Source organism: Magnolia sinica, chromosome 13, assembly GCF_029962835.1.
Source record: "Magnolia sinica isolate HGM2019 chromosome 13, MsV1, whole genome shotgun sequence".
Classification (NCBI taxonomy): Eukaryota; Viridiplantae; Streptophyta; class Magnoliopsida; order Magnoliales; family Magnoliaceae; genus Magnolia; species Magnolia sinica.
This window is the reverse complement of record NC_080585.1, coordinates 71859932-71872143: the sequence shown is the minus strand read 5'-3', so window position 1 is coordinate 71872143 and position 12212 is coordinate 71859932. Positions and strand designations below refer to the sequence as shown.

At 44.4% G+C, this 12212-nt stretch overlaps 2 protein-coding genes across 2 annotated transcripts; one reads left to right on the top strand and one right to left on the bottom strand.

The window, feature by feature from the left end:
* Positions 1–3442: 3442 nt before the first annotated feature.
* On the bottom strand, positions 3443–4204 carry LOC131224316 (uncharacterized). The gene is made up of 2 exons (XM_058219837.1): positions 3852–4204; positions 3443–3764 (listed from the first exon to the last, which is right to left on the bottom strand). The coding sequence occupies exons 1-2, from the start codon at positions 4202–4204 to the stop codon at positions 3443–3445; spliced, it is 675 nt and encodes a 224-aa protein (XP_058075820.1).
* A 4295-nt stretch (positions 4205–8499) lies between these two features.
* Positions 8500–11701, top strand: LOC131223857 (pentatricopeptide repeat-containing protein At1g06580-like). The gene is made up of 2 exons (XM_058219382.1): positions 8500–11126; positions 11219–11701. The coding sequence occupies exon 1, from the start codon at positions 8557–8559 to the stop codon at positions 10978–10980; it is 2424 nt and encodes an 807-aa protein (XP_058075365.1). The 5' UTR covers positions 8500–8556; the 3' UTR covers positions 10981–11126; positions 11219–11701.
* The last annotated feature ends 511 nt before the right edge of the window (positions 11702–12212 follow it).

The window sequence follows — 12212 nt, the reverse complement described above, 5'->3', positions numbered from 1 at the left end:
TCTACATCAGACGGTGTGGCCCACTCTATTACAAGTGATGATCCACACCATCCACTGTTTGGATGGGTCCAATACATCTATATATATATATATATATATATATATATATATATATATATATATATATATATATATATATATATATATATATATATTTATATGTGTATATTTTATATAATATACATATAACATATATAATATAATATGTATTTTATATATATACTATAAGATATATTATAAGTAGTGGTGGGCCATATCTACGTGGGACCCACCACAATGATGAGAATTTGTAAATCGTCCAGCGTCCCTGGACGCTGGACGTTGCAAACAGTTTTTTAAAAAAATAAATAAATAAATAAAAGGGAGAGGTGGGCCACTCATGTAGGCCCCACCTTGATGTATATGTAAGATCCAAGCCGTCCATGTTGTTCCTCAACTCATTTTAGGCGTTGATCCGAAAAATGAAGTTGATCCCATTTTCTGGCGGGCCATACCATGGGAACTAGTGGTATTACCCTTAAAATCCACCGTGACCCTTCTATTTGCCAAAAATAGGGCGAATATTGGACTCCTTGGGTCGGTCTTGGACCAAGGAATCCAATGGTTGGTGTGGATCTTACTAAAGCGGGCCCCACCTAGGAAAAACCGCAAAAAAAAACCCTTTTTTCAAAAAAAAAAAAAACAACGAAGCAGCAGCGCTGCTGCTGCTGCTACTATCAGCGCTGGCCGCGGCTGACGGACGGACGGTCGGGCTGGGCTCACGGCCCCAGTTGTGGACCCCACATTGGTTCCTTTCGACCATCAGCACTGTGCATTTGACGGGTCCCCTCAGTCTACACGTCCACCCCGAAAATCAGCCTTATACGGAACTCAGGGGGGCCACACCATCTAAAATCATATGAAGACATGTCTAAACATATAAAAGCACTTGGTGGGGCCTACCTGAAATTCGGATGCGGCTGAAACTTAGTCTGTACCCTCAGTCAAGTGGGGCACACATAATGAACGGGCTGGATTTGTGGACCACATCACAGTGGGCCCCAAATCATGACCCTATGAACGGTTTTTTTTAAAATATATATATATATATAAATAAAATAAAATAAATAAAATAATCATAATAATAATAATAATAAAAAAAGGGGTTCCGTGACCCTGTGGCAGGTTGGATGGCAGCAGACATCAATGTGGGCCCTGGTCCCGTGACCTTATGAATAAGTTGGATTTCAAATGAACATTTCAGTGGGCCTTACCCAAGGTCCAAGTGACCTTATGAATAGGTTGGATTTCAAATAAATATTATGGTGGGCCCTAGGCCCATGTGATGGAGCCATATTGATGTATTTCTGGCCGTTGGGGAGGCCCACCTTGATATATATATATAAGGCCCATGAGATTAGGCCCATTCGACGTATTGGTGGCCCGTTGTCGAGGCCCACTCTGATATGTATAAGGCCCATGTTACGAGACCCATTGTGATGTTTTCAAAGGCCCATGGAGTATGACCCATTGCAATGTACATGAGGCCATTGATGCGGCCCACTTGACTTATATAAGGCCCATATGAGGCAGCCCACTTAATGAACCTAAGGCCGTTGGGACGAGGCCCAATAAGATTTATGTGATTCATGGAAGGCTATTCCTTGGGAGCGGTGTTGGTTTGACGTCCACATTGATAATGTTGGTTAAATGTCCGCATTATAGCTCTCCCTAAGGCCCACTGATAAGCCCAAAAATTATGGTAAGAAGGCCGCCTAGGGCCATCTCCATTATATCCAGAGCCCATCTCTTTATTCATGTTTAGTATAGATCCATGATTCATGATCATTCGCACCATATGTATGCCTGATGTGAGGAGTGACCGATCATAGCATATACCTTTGGATAGACTTTTATGGGCTCCCTGATAGGCGGAATTGCCTCATATAAGTGCATGGTATATACAGGACTGTTGCATGACTGATAGTGTGACTCATGCACTTGCATTTGTGTGATTGTAGTTACTGTATGCCCTAGCGACATCAGGGCCATAGCCTCCATAGACACATCGTGGATGGCTGAGTCGGATACCGAAAATATTTGGTTCTAGCATACGGGCGCCATAGACGTCCCTGGGTGAAAATCCCTAAACCCGATGGTACCAGAGGATGACTCCAATGTCGAGACCGAGTGGATATATGAGCGCACGAGGGCCGAATACCAGGAGGCCGCGTCTCCCACTGTGTCGTGGTCGGTTGGAAAGGGGTGTGGCCTTACTCGCCCGAGGGTAGGGGGCAATACTAGGCTGAGTTTGACTAGCTCGCGAATGGGTCCGCTATCGACATGCCGGATAGGTATTGGCAGACTATTGGTCAGGCGGATAGTGAGGTTTCTTACGCTCACTTGGACTGTGCGGCTAGGAGAGCGACAGTGCCATTTGGAGTGTATTGAACCCCGGTGATTATCCAGAATGAGAACTGTACTGATACATGTTGAGGATTGGCATGCTTGAGTTGCATCTTGCATCGCATGGCCGTGTTATGGCCGATAGCATTCATATCTTGCACCGCATAGCCTTGGTACGGCTGATTGCATTCATGTGCTCATCACCATGATTCCGCATCACTCTGACCTTGCATTTTGAGCACGTTTATATTGCGCACACACTTACACCACCCTCTAAGCTTTCCATAAGCTTATGCACGATTGATGCGTGCAGGTGACGCCAGGACGCAGTCGCAGCCATAGTCTCGCTATAGTTGGAGCATGTAGCCGAGCTTCTGGAGTTTTGTTTCTTTTGTTACATTGTATTTTATTTTCTTTCAGTCGCATTGTACTCAAAAAGTTTTTGATCATAGTGGATTTTGTGGTGGTGTTCTTGTGGTTATTGTTTGTGGGTTATGCTTTTGTTATGCTCATTATGAATCAGACTAATGATTTGAAACCCTCCTTGTAGTATTCCAGGATCAGAACCTGGTGAATGGGTGCCGGGGTCCGAGAATGGGGTTCTACGGAGGCTGTCGGTGCCGGATTCGGCGATCGGGAATTTTGTGAGCCCGGTTTCCGAGTTTGGGGCGTGACATAGGCAAACTCATGTCGAGGAGTGCCTTGATCTTGTTGGGGTTCGCTTCAATGCCTCTTTGACTAACTTGAAACCCAAGGAATTTAACGGAGCCAACTCCGAAGGCACACTTCATGGGATTCAGCTTCATCTGGTATTCTCGGAGGATGGTGAAGGTTCCTCCGAGGTCTGTTAAGTGATCGATGCCTTGATGCTCTTGATAAGCATGTCGTCAACGTAGACCTCCATAGTGTGCCCGATCTGTTCAACAAACATTTGGTTCACCAACCTTTGCTATGTGGCCCCAGCGTTCTTCAGGCCGAATGGCATGACCCGGTAATAGTGGAGTCCCTTGTCAGTGATGAAGGTAGTCTTCTGCCTGTCTGGGGGATGCATCGTGATCTAGTTATACCCAGAATAAGCGTTCAGGAAGGAGAATAATTCGTGCCCCGCTGTACTATCCACCAGCTGATCTATCCGAGGCAATTGGAAGCTATCCTTCGGACAGGCCTTTTTCAGATCCGAGTAATCCACACAGACCCACCATTTTTCATTGGTTTTCTTGACAAGGACCACGTTTGCTATCCAATTTAGATAGTGTACTTCTTCTATGAAACCGGCACCGAGCAGTACGGAGACTTCATCGACTATTGCTTCATACCGCTCGGCATCGAACGGTCTTCTTTTCTGCTTCATTGGTTTGTGATCTGGATCCACATTCAGCCTGTGGACCATGACATCCAGAGAGATCCCGAGAATATCCTAGTGTGACTAGGCAAAGACATCCTCGTGTTGTCGCAGGAAAGCTAACATTTCGGACTGCTGCTTAAAATTCAACGACGTTCCGAGATGAACAGTTTTGCTTGGGTCTGCCTCGTCGAGCAGTACCTTCTCCAGGTCCTCCACAGATGAGTCCTCTACAGGTCCCCTGGGATCTAGTACGTTGATGGTGAGCGCTTGCTTCACTGACCCTTTCTTTACTGTTATTGCGTAGCATCTCCAAGCTTTGCGTTGGTCGCCTCGGAGGTATCCTATTCCGCCCTCGACGGGGAATTTCATCATCAAATGATAGGTGGAGATGACTGCCCTCATTGCATTGAGAGAAGGTTTGCCCAAAATGACGTTGTGTACTGATGGCACATTGACAACTAGGAAGTCTACCATGAGGGTGACTTGATGTTGTCCTTCTCCCACGATCACAAGGAGGGAGATGGCTCCCTTAGAGATCACCCTTTCTCCGGTAAAGCCGTGCAGGGGGGGTCTTCACAGGTCTGAGGCGTGACCTTAGAATCCCTATTCTTTCAAAAGCCTCAGAATAGATTACATCTACAGAGCTCCCGGTGTCGATCAGGATGCGGTACACCTTATGGTTGGCTATGGTCATAGTGACCACTAGGGCGTCGTCGTGCGGATGCTGGATTCCGCGCGCATCGTCTTCCGAGAAGGTCATATTGCATGGGCTGACCTAGAGTTCTTTGTTCAACCGCTCGGTCAAGTGGATGTAGTGTTTCGGATCAGACTTCCGAGAATGGGCTTTTCGAGCCCTGTTCGAATCTCCTCCACTGGATGAGCCCCTGAAGATGGTGCGAATTTTGGCTGGCTCTTCCATTGCGTTATTCGGATGCTCTCGCTCTTCTTTCCAAGCGGTTCTCTCTTCCTTGGTATATCAGTGCAGATGACCCTTATGAATAAGGGTCTCAATCTCATCTTTGAGATCCACATAATTGGCTATGTTGTGGGCGTGATCTCGATGGAAACAACAGTACTTGCATTTGTCTCGATGATCCGGATCGGCCTTCATACAAACAGGCCAATTCAAAAGCTTGTGCCCTCTGATGTCCAGTAGGATTTACTCGGTAGATGTGTTGAGGGGAGTGTAGGAATGGAATTTACCTTCTGATTTTCTGCTCATACGACGATCGCGAGGAGCGCGGTCATCTAATCCTTTGCTGGACGGCTAAGGTTCTTCGTTCCTTGGCCTCTTCCCCTTGCCAGTCAGCTCTGTCACTTGAACATTTTTGTGGGTATTTGAGAATACCTCGGCATTAGTATACTTTTGAGCTCTGGCGACGAGGTCAGCTAATGTCTTTGGTGGATTCTTTCCGATGGAGAAGGTGAACTTTTCCTCTTTCAGACCACTGAACACGGCGGAGAGTGTCATCTTGTCATTGTAATCTTCCACTTGTAATGCTTCCTCATTGAAGAGAGCGATGTATTCCTTCAATGACTCCTTAGGGTCTTGCTTGATGGTGAACAGATGAGTATTTGGCTTCCGACTCTTCTTACCACTTATGAACTGGGTAAGGAATAATCGGTTAAGTTCTGCAAAGGAACCAATAGAATTAGGTTTGAGCTGACGGTACCAACTCCGAGTGGATCCTGTGGATGTGATCGAGAACCCCCTATACATCATCATGTCCGTTGCTGTCTGGATTTGCATCCATGAACGAGAAGCCTATACCTGCTCGGATGGGTCACCAAACCTAGAGTATTAGATGATGGGAGGTATCCGGAACCTTTGTGGCATCACCTCACTCATGATCACCAAGGTGAAGGGAGGCTCAGTCTCTTCCATCATTGCCTGAACGGCGATGGAAACTAACAATGGCTTTTACTTCTTTCTAGTGTCAGAATCTTGTTGTTGAGCGCTGCAAACCGTGTCTCCCACGGATCTTTATTTTTCGCCACCATCTCTTGTGTGTTTTCTACTTCGGGAGTTCTCCTCCCCCTCCTCCTTTCTAACTCATGTCGGAGATCCGTTAGTGCCTGGGCCTAGGTGACCGAGGCATTCGTCGGAGCTCAAGTCACTGTGTTCCAAGCCGGAACTCGGATTTAGTCAGGGGAGGGTTTTAAACCGAAGCTGGTGCTCGAGCGGGTTGACGTTGAGGCCCCTCGGGTTTCATACTCCTCGTCATGGAGTGAGCTTCCGCAACCAGACCAATCGGTTCAGGAACAGGGTTTTCCTGAGTAGGATGTGGTTGCGGTTCTTGTCGCTGCTTCATCTAATAAATTTTGTCGCGCAGGACTTATATTTCGCTTTGCATAGCTCGATACTTACTTGCCCGATTGTGAGAATGCTGGGAAGGCCATGGAGCTAATTCGGCGTGAAGTAGCGAAGAGGAACGGGTCTGATCATTTTACTCCGGTTCTGCAACTACCACTTTCTTCTTTCCTCTTGTCATTATGCTTAAAAATAGGAACCTAACATTTCATATCAGATTCCCCCAGACGACGCCAAAAAATGTTAATGTTAAAATCTGGACCACCCTCCACTCGGTGCGGCGAACCTCCAAGGAACCCTGGTCCTGCACAAAGAGTGAGCAAAGGAGACCCTGGCTAAGCTGGGGGACCCTCCGATGCCTAAGTCAGGTCAAGGGAATCTAGGTCTAAGTTGATTATAGAGATAGGGTGTGAGATGTTGCATACCTGTAGCAATGGAGTCCCATCGTATTGATACTTGCATATCGGACGGTCTGGGTTCGTCAATCTCGGCATGATTCAGGTCCGTTAATCTCGGCATGATTCACTCAATTAATGGGATACTATGATCGTGGAGATATTATTCGTAATCTGGGGATCGTGTAGTGTATCGTGCGTATCTGCGGGGGTGACAATCGTTCATGTCCTCTTAAGGCACTTCTCAGTTTAGTGCATGAAATGTCCGTGTCCAACCTCAGCCTCGGCTCGGGATCTCAGGCTAAAGAGACCCTGACTCCGAGCCTCGGACCTAGACTAGCATACATATGGATGGACTTTTTCCATCGAGTTATTAAGCGAGGTCTGCGCCCAAAGTCCGAGACGAGCTCTGGCCTGGACTTATGGTGGACTCAGCCTTACTTGTCTGTCGTATACCTTTGAACTTTCCCCTCCGAGTTCCAAGGCAGCTAGTGGGCTTAACTCGTTTAGTTGAGTTTCCCCATAACGGGCGACACGCGGATGTGGGTAGTCGAATGATTCGTCTCTGGTCGAGCCATAATGGAGCAGCCTGAGATCTTGCGAGTAGGTTCCGATCTAAGCCCCACACTGACTACCTCGTCGTTAGATTATTCTGAGCCGACAGCTTCGGAGCAGGAGCGTAACTGGGGCCTAGCCGAGAATCATCTTTTCCTTCAGTCGTTTTCACCATTCCAGATAACCTCTTAGGTACCTGATTGTATTAAGGTGGTGTCGGTCCTCGGAATTAAAGGGGCTCAGATCTTCCCATAACAACCAGCACCGTCTAAACATTGTCCATGTAAATCAGCACGGTCCAAACATTGTCCATGTAAACCAACTATAAAAAATCGTTGGTTAGTTACTTAGGTATGATCTTGTGCTTGTGGCCCATCCAAGACTTGGAATTTCATCATCTTCGGGCAAAGCATATATTTCAGTGGGCTTATCACAACCATTGTGTCAAAAATTACATATCTCGCTAATTAGGGATATTAAAGTTGATTTTGTAATGAAATTCCAACGATAGGTACTTTTGGATTAAAGTTGATTCACACTCCAGGCTACCAAACACACCGGGAGGATTGCAAATCCAGGGGTTTCTAATCTTGGGGTTCCAAATCCACGCTCCCAAACAGGCCCTAAACCTCTCACTTTTAAACTATTTCCCCAAAATCCACCAACTTATTTCATACACCATGCGACCCTTGAACTAAGGGATGGTAGATGGTTAACAGATAGAACCGTTAACTATCCAAAAGTCAGTTTTAACGCCCACTTTTTGAGAGATTTGTGGGGCCAGAGGGTTTTGAGAAATCTATCATTTCCATTGAATTTCCCATCTCATTTTAGGGCATGGCCCGAAAATAAAGCAGATGTGAGGATCAAGTGGGCCACACAACAAGAAACATTATGATCGAACACCTGCCATTAAATTATTTTGGAACCACTGGGGACCCAAATTGAACTTTGGATCTGCTTTATTTTTTGGCCCATGCCCTAAAATGAGGGGGCAAAACAGATGAACATGATCGATTTCTTATAAACATCGAGATGGGCCTCGTGTATGGTCAAAGCTAGGGTTGATACAAACTCCTGTGAAAATGACAGGAAAGAGTGGGGGATTGAACGGCCACTGTTGAAGCTTCCTGAGGCCTACTTTGAGCTTTGACAATGTTAGGCCCATACCTAAAATGAGTTAGAAAAACAAATGGACATGAGAGATTTCTCACAAACATCAAGAGGCCATATGTACTATGGGGTTACAATGTTTACACGAAAATTAAGATGGCCAGTAAAAATAGGAGTTAAATTTTGTTAATAAGAAAATACAAAAACTAATTCGTATAGGTACTGTAAAAACAGGAGTAAAAACAGGAGGATGGTTTTATCCATACAAAAATTCAAAAACTAATTCGTGTAGGTAACTAACAGCGCTTAGTTTAATGTCTGACGGGCGGATTTTGAAAAATAGATTAAAGACGGGAGGTTTTTGCTTCATAGCAAAAAACAGGCGTTTGTGTGGGAAAAAATCCCAAAATAGAAGCGAAGGAACAGCGCATCTCTCCGTCTAATAAGATCATATGCCTTCCTCTCTCTCACCCACATCTCCTCCCCTCCCCTTCTCTCTGTCCCTTTCCCATTCTCTTCCTCTCCAATCCCTCCCACTTCTCTCCCATTCAAGCCCAAACAAAGGCAACAGAAATCACAACAGCAAGAGTGAACTTTTCAACCCCTGCAAAACCCAAAAAGGTATGCTTCTCACCCCCCTATCATCACTCATTTTCCCATATACAAATCCTACCAAACCGACAAAACCATTCCAAAACCATCTCCACCTCATCAAGAAAAACACTCGGTTGCCCCGAAAACTACAAGCAGAACCTCCTCGCTCGCCTACGGATAATGGTTTAATACCAACAAAAGAAGAAACCCAAATTTTTAATTCCTTTGACGGAAATAGAAGATTGCCCGCCAAAGGAGAAGTAGGAAATCTCGATTTTACGGGAAATGGAAAAGCACCCACGAAAAATCAAGGAGGATTCTTCAATTCTGTCGAGGAAATTGGTAGATTTCCCACAGATGAAGTAGAGAATCTCGATTTTAAGGAAAATGGAAGAGTATGCACGGAAAATCGAGTAACACTTGTTGATTCCGTTGTTGGAAGTGGTTGTCTGTTGCCCAAAGAAGAAGTCGAAAATCTCAGCTTCTGTGAAAATGGAAGAATGCCCACAAGAGAACAAGTACGATTCCTCAGTGTCATCAAGAAGAATGGTGGATTTCCGACCCAAGAAGAAGTCAAAAATCTCAATTTTAAGGAAAATGGAAGAATGCCCACAGAATATAATCCAAGAATCATCGAGTCTGTCAAGAAAATTGATAGATTAAATGCCCTAGAAGAAGTGAAACTTCCGCATTCTGTTGAGAGAAGCAGTAGATCACATGTTCCTTGTATTGTTGAAAGAACTGGAAATTTACCCCAAAAAGATGATGCAGAAATCGTTGAATCTATCATGCTAAATTGTAGATTGCAAACTCAAGAAGAAGCTGAAAATTTTAATTCCGTTGAGGAAAGTGGTAGATCAGATTTTCTCCATAGTCATGAAAGATATGGAATATTACCCACAAACAAACATATGGAAGTTGTCGATTCTGTTGAGAGAAATGGTAGATCAGTTGTTCTTGATATTGTTGACAGAATTCAAAGAATACCCGCAGAAGAACCAATAGAAATTCTCGATTTTTTTGGGAGATGCAGTGAGCGTCCAACGCTTTTTGACTTCAATAATCTCCTCATTGCTCTTGTCAAAGCTGATAGATGTGAATCCGCCGTGAATTTGTTCTCTGATATATCATCCTATGGCTTATTACCGGATTCCCGGACCTTTTCAATCATGGTTAGATGCTTTTGTGCTAAGAAAGAACCAAATGAGGCCAGAGAGATTCTGCGCATCATGATTGAAAATGCTTTTCATCCTAATGTTGTAACTTTCACAATTCTAATCAATTCTTTCTGCAAGAAGGGAAGATTGCAGAAGGCATTTGAGATTTTCGAGATCATGGGTCAGATTGGGTGCAAACCCACAGTCCAGACCTACAATTGTTTGATCAAGGGTTTGTGTTTTGTGGGCCGGATAGAGGATGCCTATGAGCTGTTGGTGAAAATGAAGAAATCTTCAAAGAAACCCGATATCTATACTTTCACTGCGGTCATGGACGGTTTCTGTAAAGTGGGCCGATCGGATGAGGGGATGGAGCTGCTTGAAGAAGCTGAAAGGATGGGTTTGAAGCCCACCGTGGCTACTTTCAATACACTTTTCGATGGGTACTGCAAGGAAGGTAGGCCTTTGGATGGGATTGATCTTTTTAGAGAAATGGAGGAAAGAGATTGCCGGCCTGATTTCATCAGTTACAGCACTTTGTTACATGGGTTGTTGAAATGGAATGAAGCTTCCGCAGCACTAGAAATCTACAAAAGAATGTGTGGGGCTGGTTTCCAACCTGACGAGCAGATGATGAACACCCTCCTTAGAAGACTTTGTAGGAAGTCATTGGCTGATGAAAAGTTTTTCAAGGATGCAGAGGAGCTGTTTGGGAGGATTATGGAAGTGGGGTCAGGTCCCACACCTTATACTTGTTGCTTGATGATTCAAGCTCTTGCTATCAGAGGACGGACAGATGAGGCTCTCAGTCTTTTACCTGAAATGATAAGAACTGGATATTCTCCAGGAGCAATGACATATAATGCTGTTATCCGAGCGCTTTGTAGTCAGGCGAGAGTCGACGATGCATGGCTTGTTTTGGTTCTTTTGGTCGTTAGAGGAAGAACATTTCCTAGTAGAATCCCATATAAGTTGTTGCTCAATGAATTCAGTCAACAAGGAAGGCTCTTGGATGCTTGTAAGGTTTATGCATTGGCATTCAAGCGAGGCTTGTTCCTCCATCAGAAACCATTGGAGGATTCATTGAATGAGAAAGAGCCTGAGAAAGATGTTTCAGAAAAATGAAGTGACATTTGAATGCTAGTTTGACAATAGAATGCATTGTTACCAACAAGATATAAGTTGTTCATTAGGCGGGCCTTACCTAGTATGTTGCATGCCCCAATGATCCGGACTGTCCTGTCATCAGGTGGGCTAAATGTGAGAGTCGGGTATGGGCCATTTTCAATTCTTTATAACCTTCTTTCCTTTCTCTCATACATACATATGGTCCACCTTACGACCAGGCTTGCCTGATTTTCAGGGTAGAGAATCTATACAGTGGGGCTCACCTGATGAAAGGCCCAGATTTTGCAGAGACTTGCCACACTGACACGTTTCAGGGAAGTAGGATATGAAATCCTAATTTGGTGAGTAGCCATCACATTTGTCATCTCTGTTATCTGTAACGAACTAGAAACATATGCAAGTTTCATTGTCATTGCGATAGTTGAACTGTACATTGCTCGTCTTGCCTACCTCAAAGGAAGCTCGACCTCTAAATGAAGTTTGCAGTATGTCGATAGCTCTGTGGGTTGTTATATGCCGTCTCAATTTCTTCTACAAGGATCTGCAGCACTAGTGGTTTGAGGGTCTAGAAGCTTTTTCCTCTCAGAATCAATTCTCACAAATCATGGCCTCGCGACTTGAATATCAAGTTTGTACTCTGAAGGTACGTGTCCATGCACATTGTATGTGAAAGTGATTTATAGATAGTAGTTCAGAGCTGGTACCCTTGAGAGTTTAACATCTTTTATTGCTTCATGCTATTTCAATATTTCTAGATTTATTAAGGAGAAGAACTTTGATACTCTTACAGAGTGCGGTGGATGATACACAAGCACTTAGAAATTGCACACATGGCATACAAGTAGTCAAATTAAATTGTACAAATTATTCTCCCAGTGTAGATGTATTGCGAACCAAAATTTAAGCTTAATTGATTTTCTAACTATCATATTGGTGGGCATTTATTGGAAGATTTAAAAATAATAAAAATAATAAAAATCCCAATCCTATTTCCACAAACAACTATCCACGAATCAGAGATTAGCGTGGTGTACCGTAACAGTATTGGTGGGCGTGTAGAAAGGTCTTACCTGAGAAAGAGGGAGTCTACATAAAAACTCACTATCAAAATGAAAATCTCGGTACCCATGGTTGCTCAATTTCCACATCCTCATCATCATCCGACTACGGTTGTGGCATGCCTTATGCATACCCATAATAGCCAGAACTGTAGGGAAAGACCATGTCAA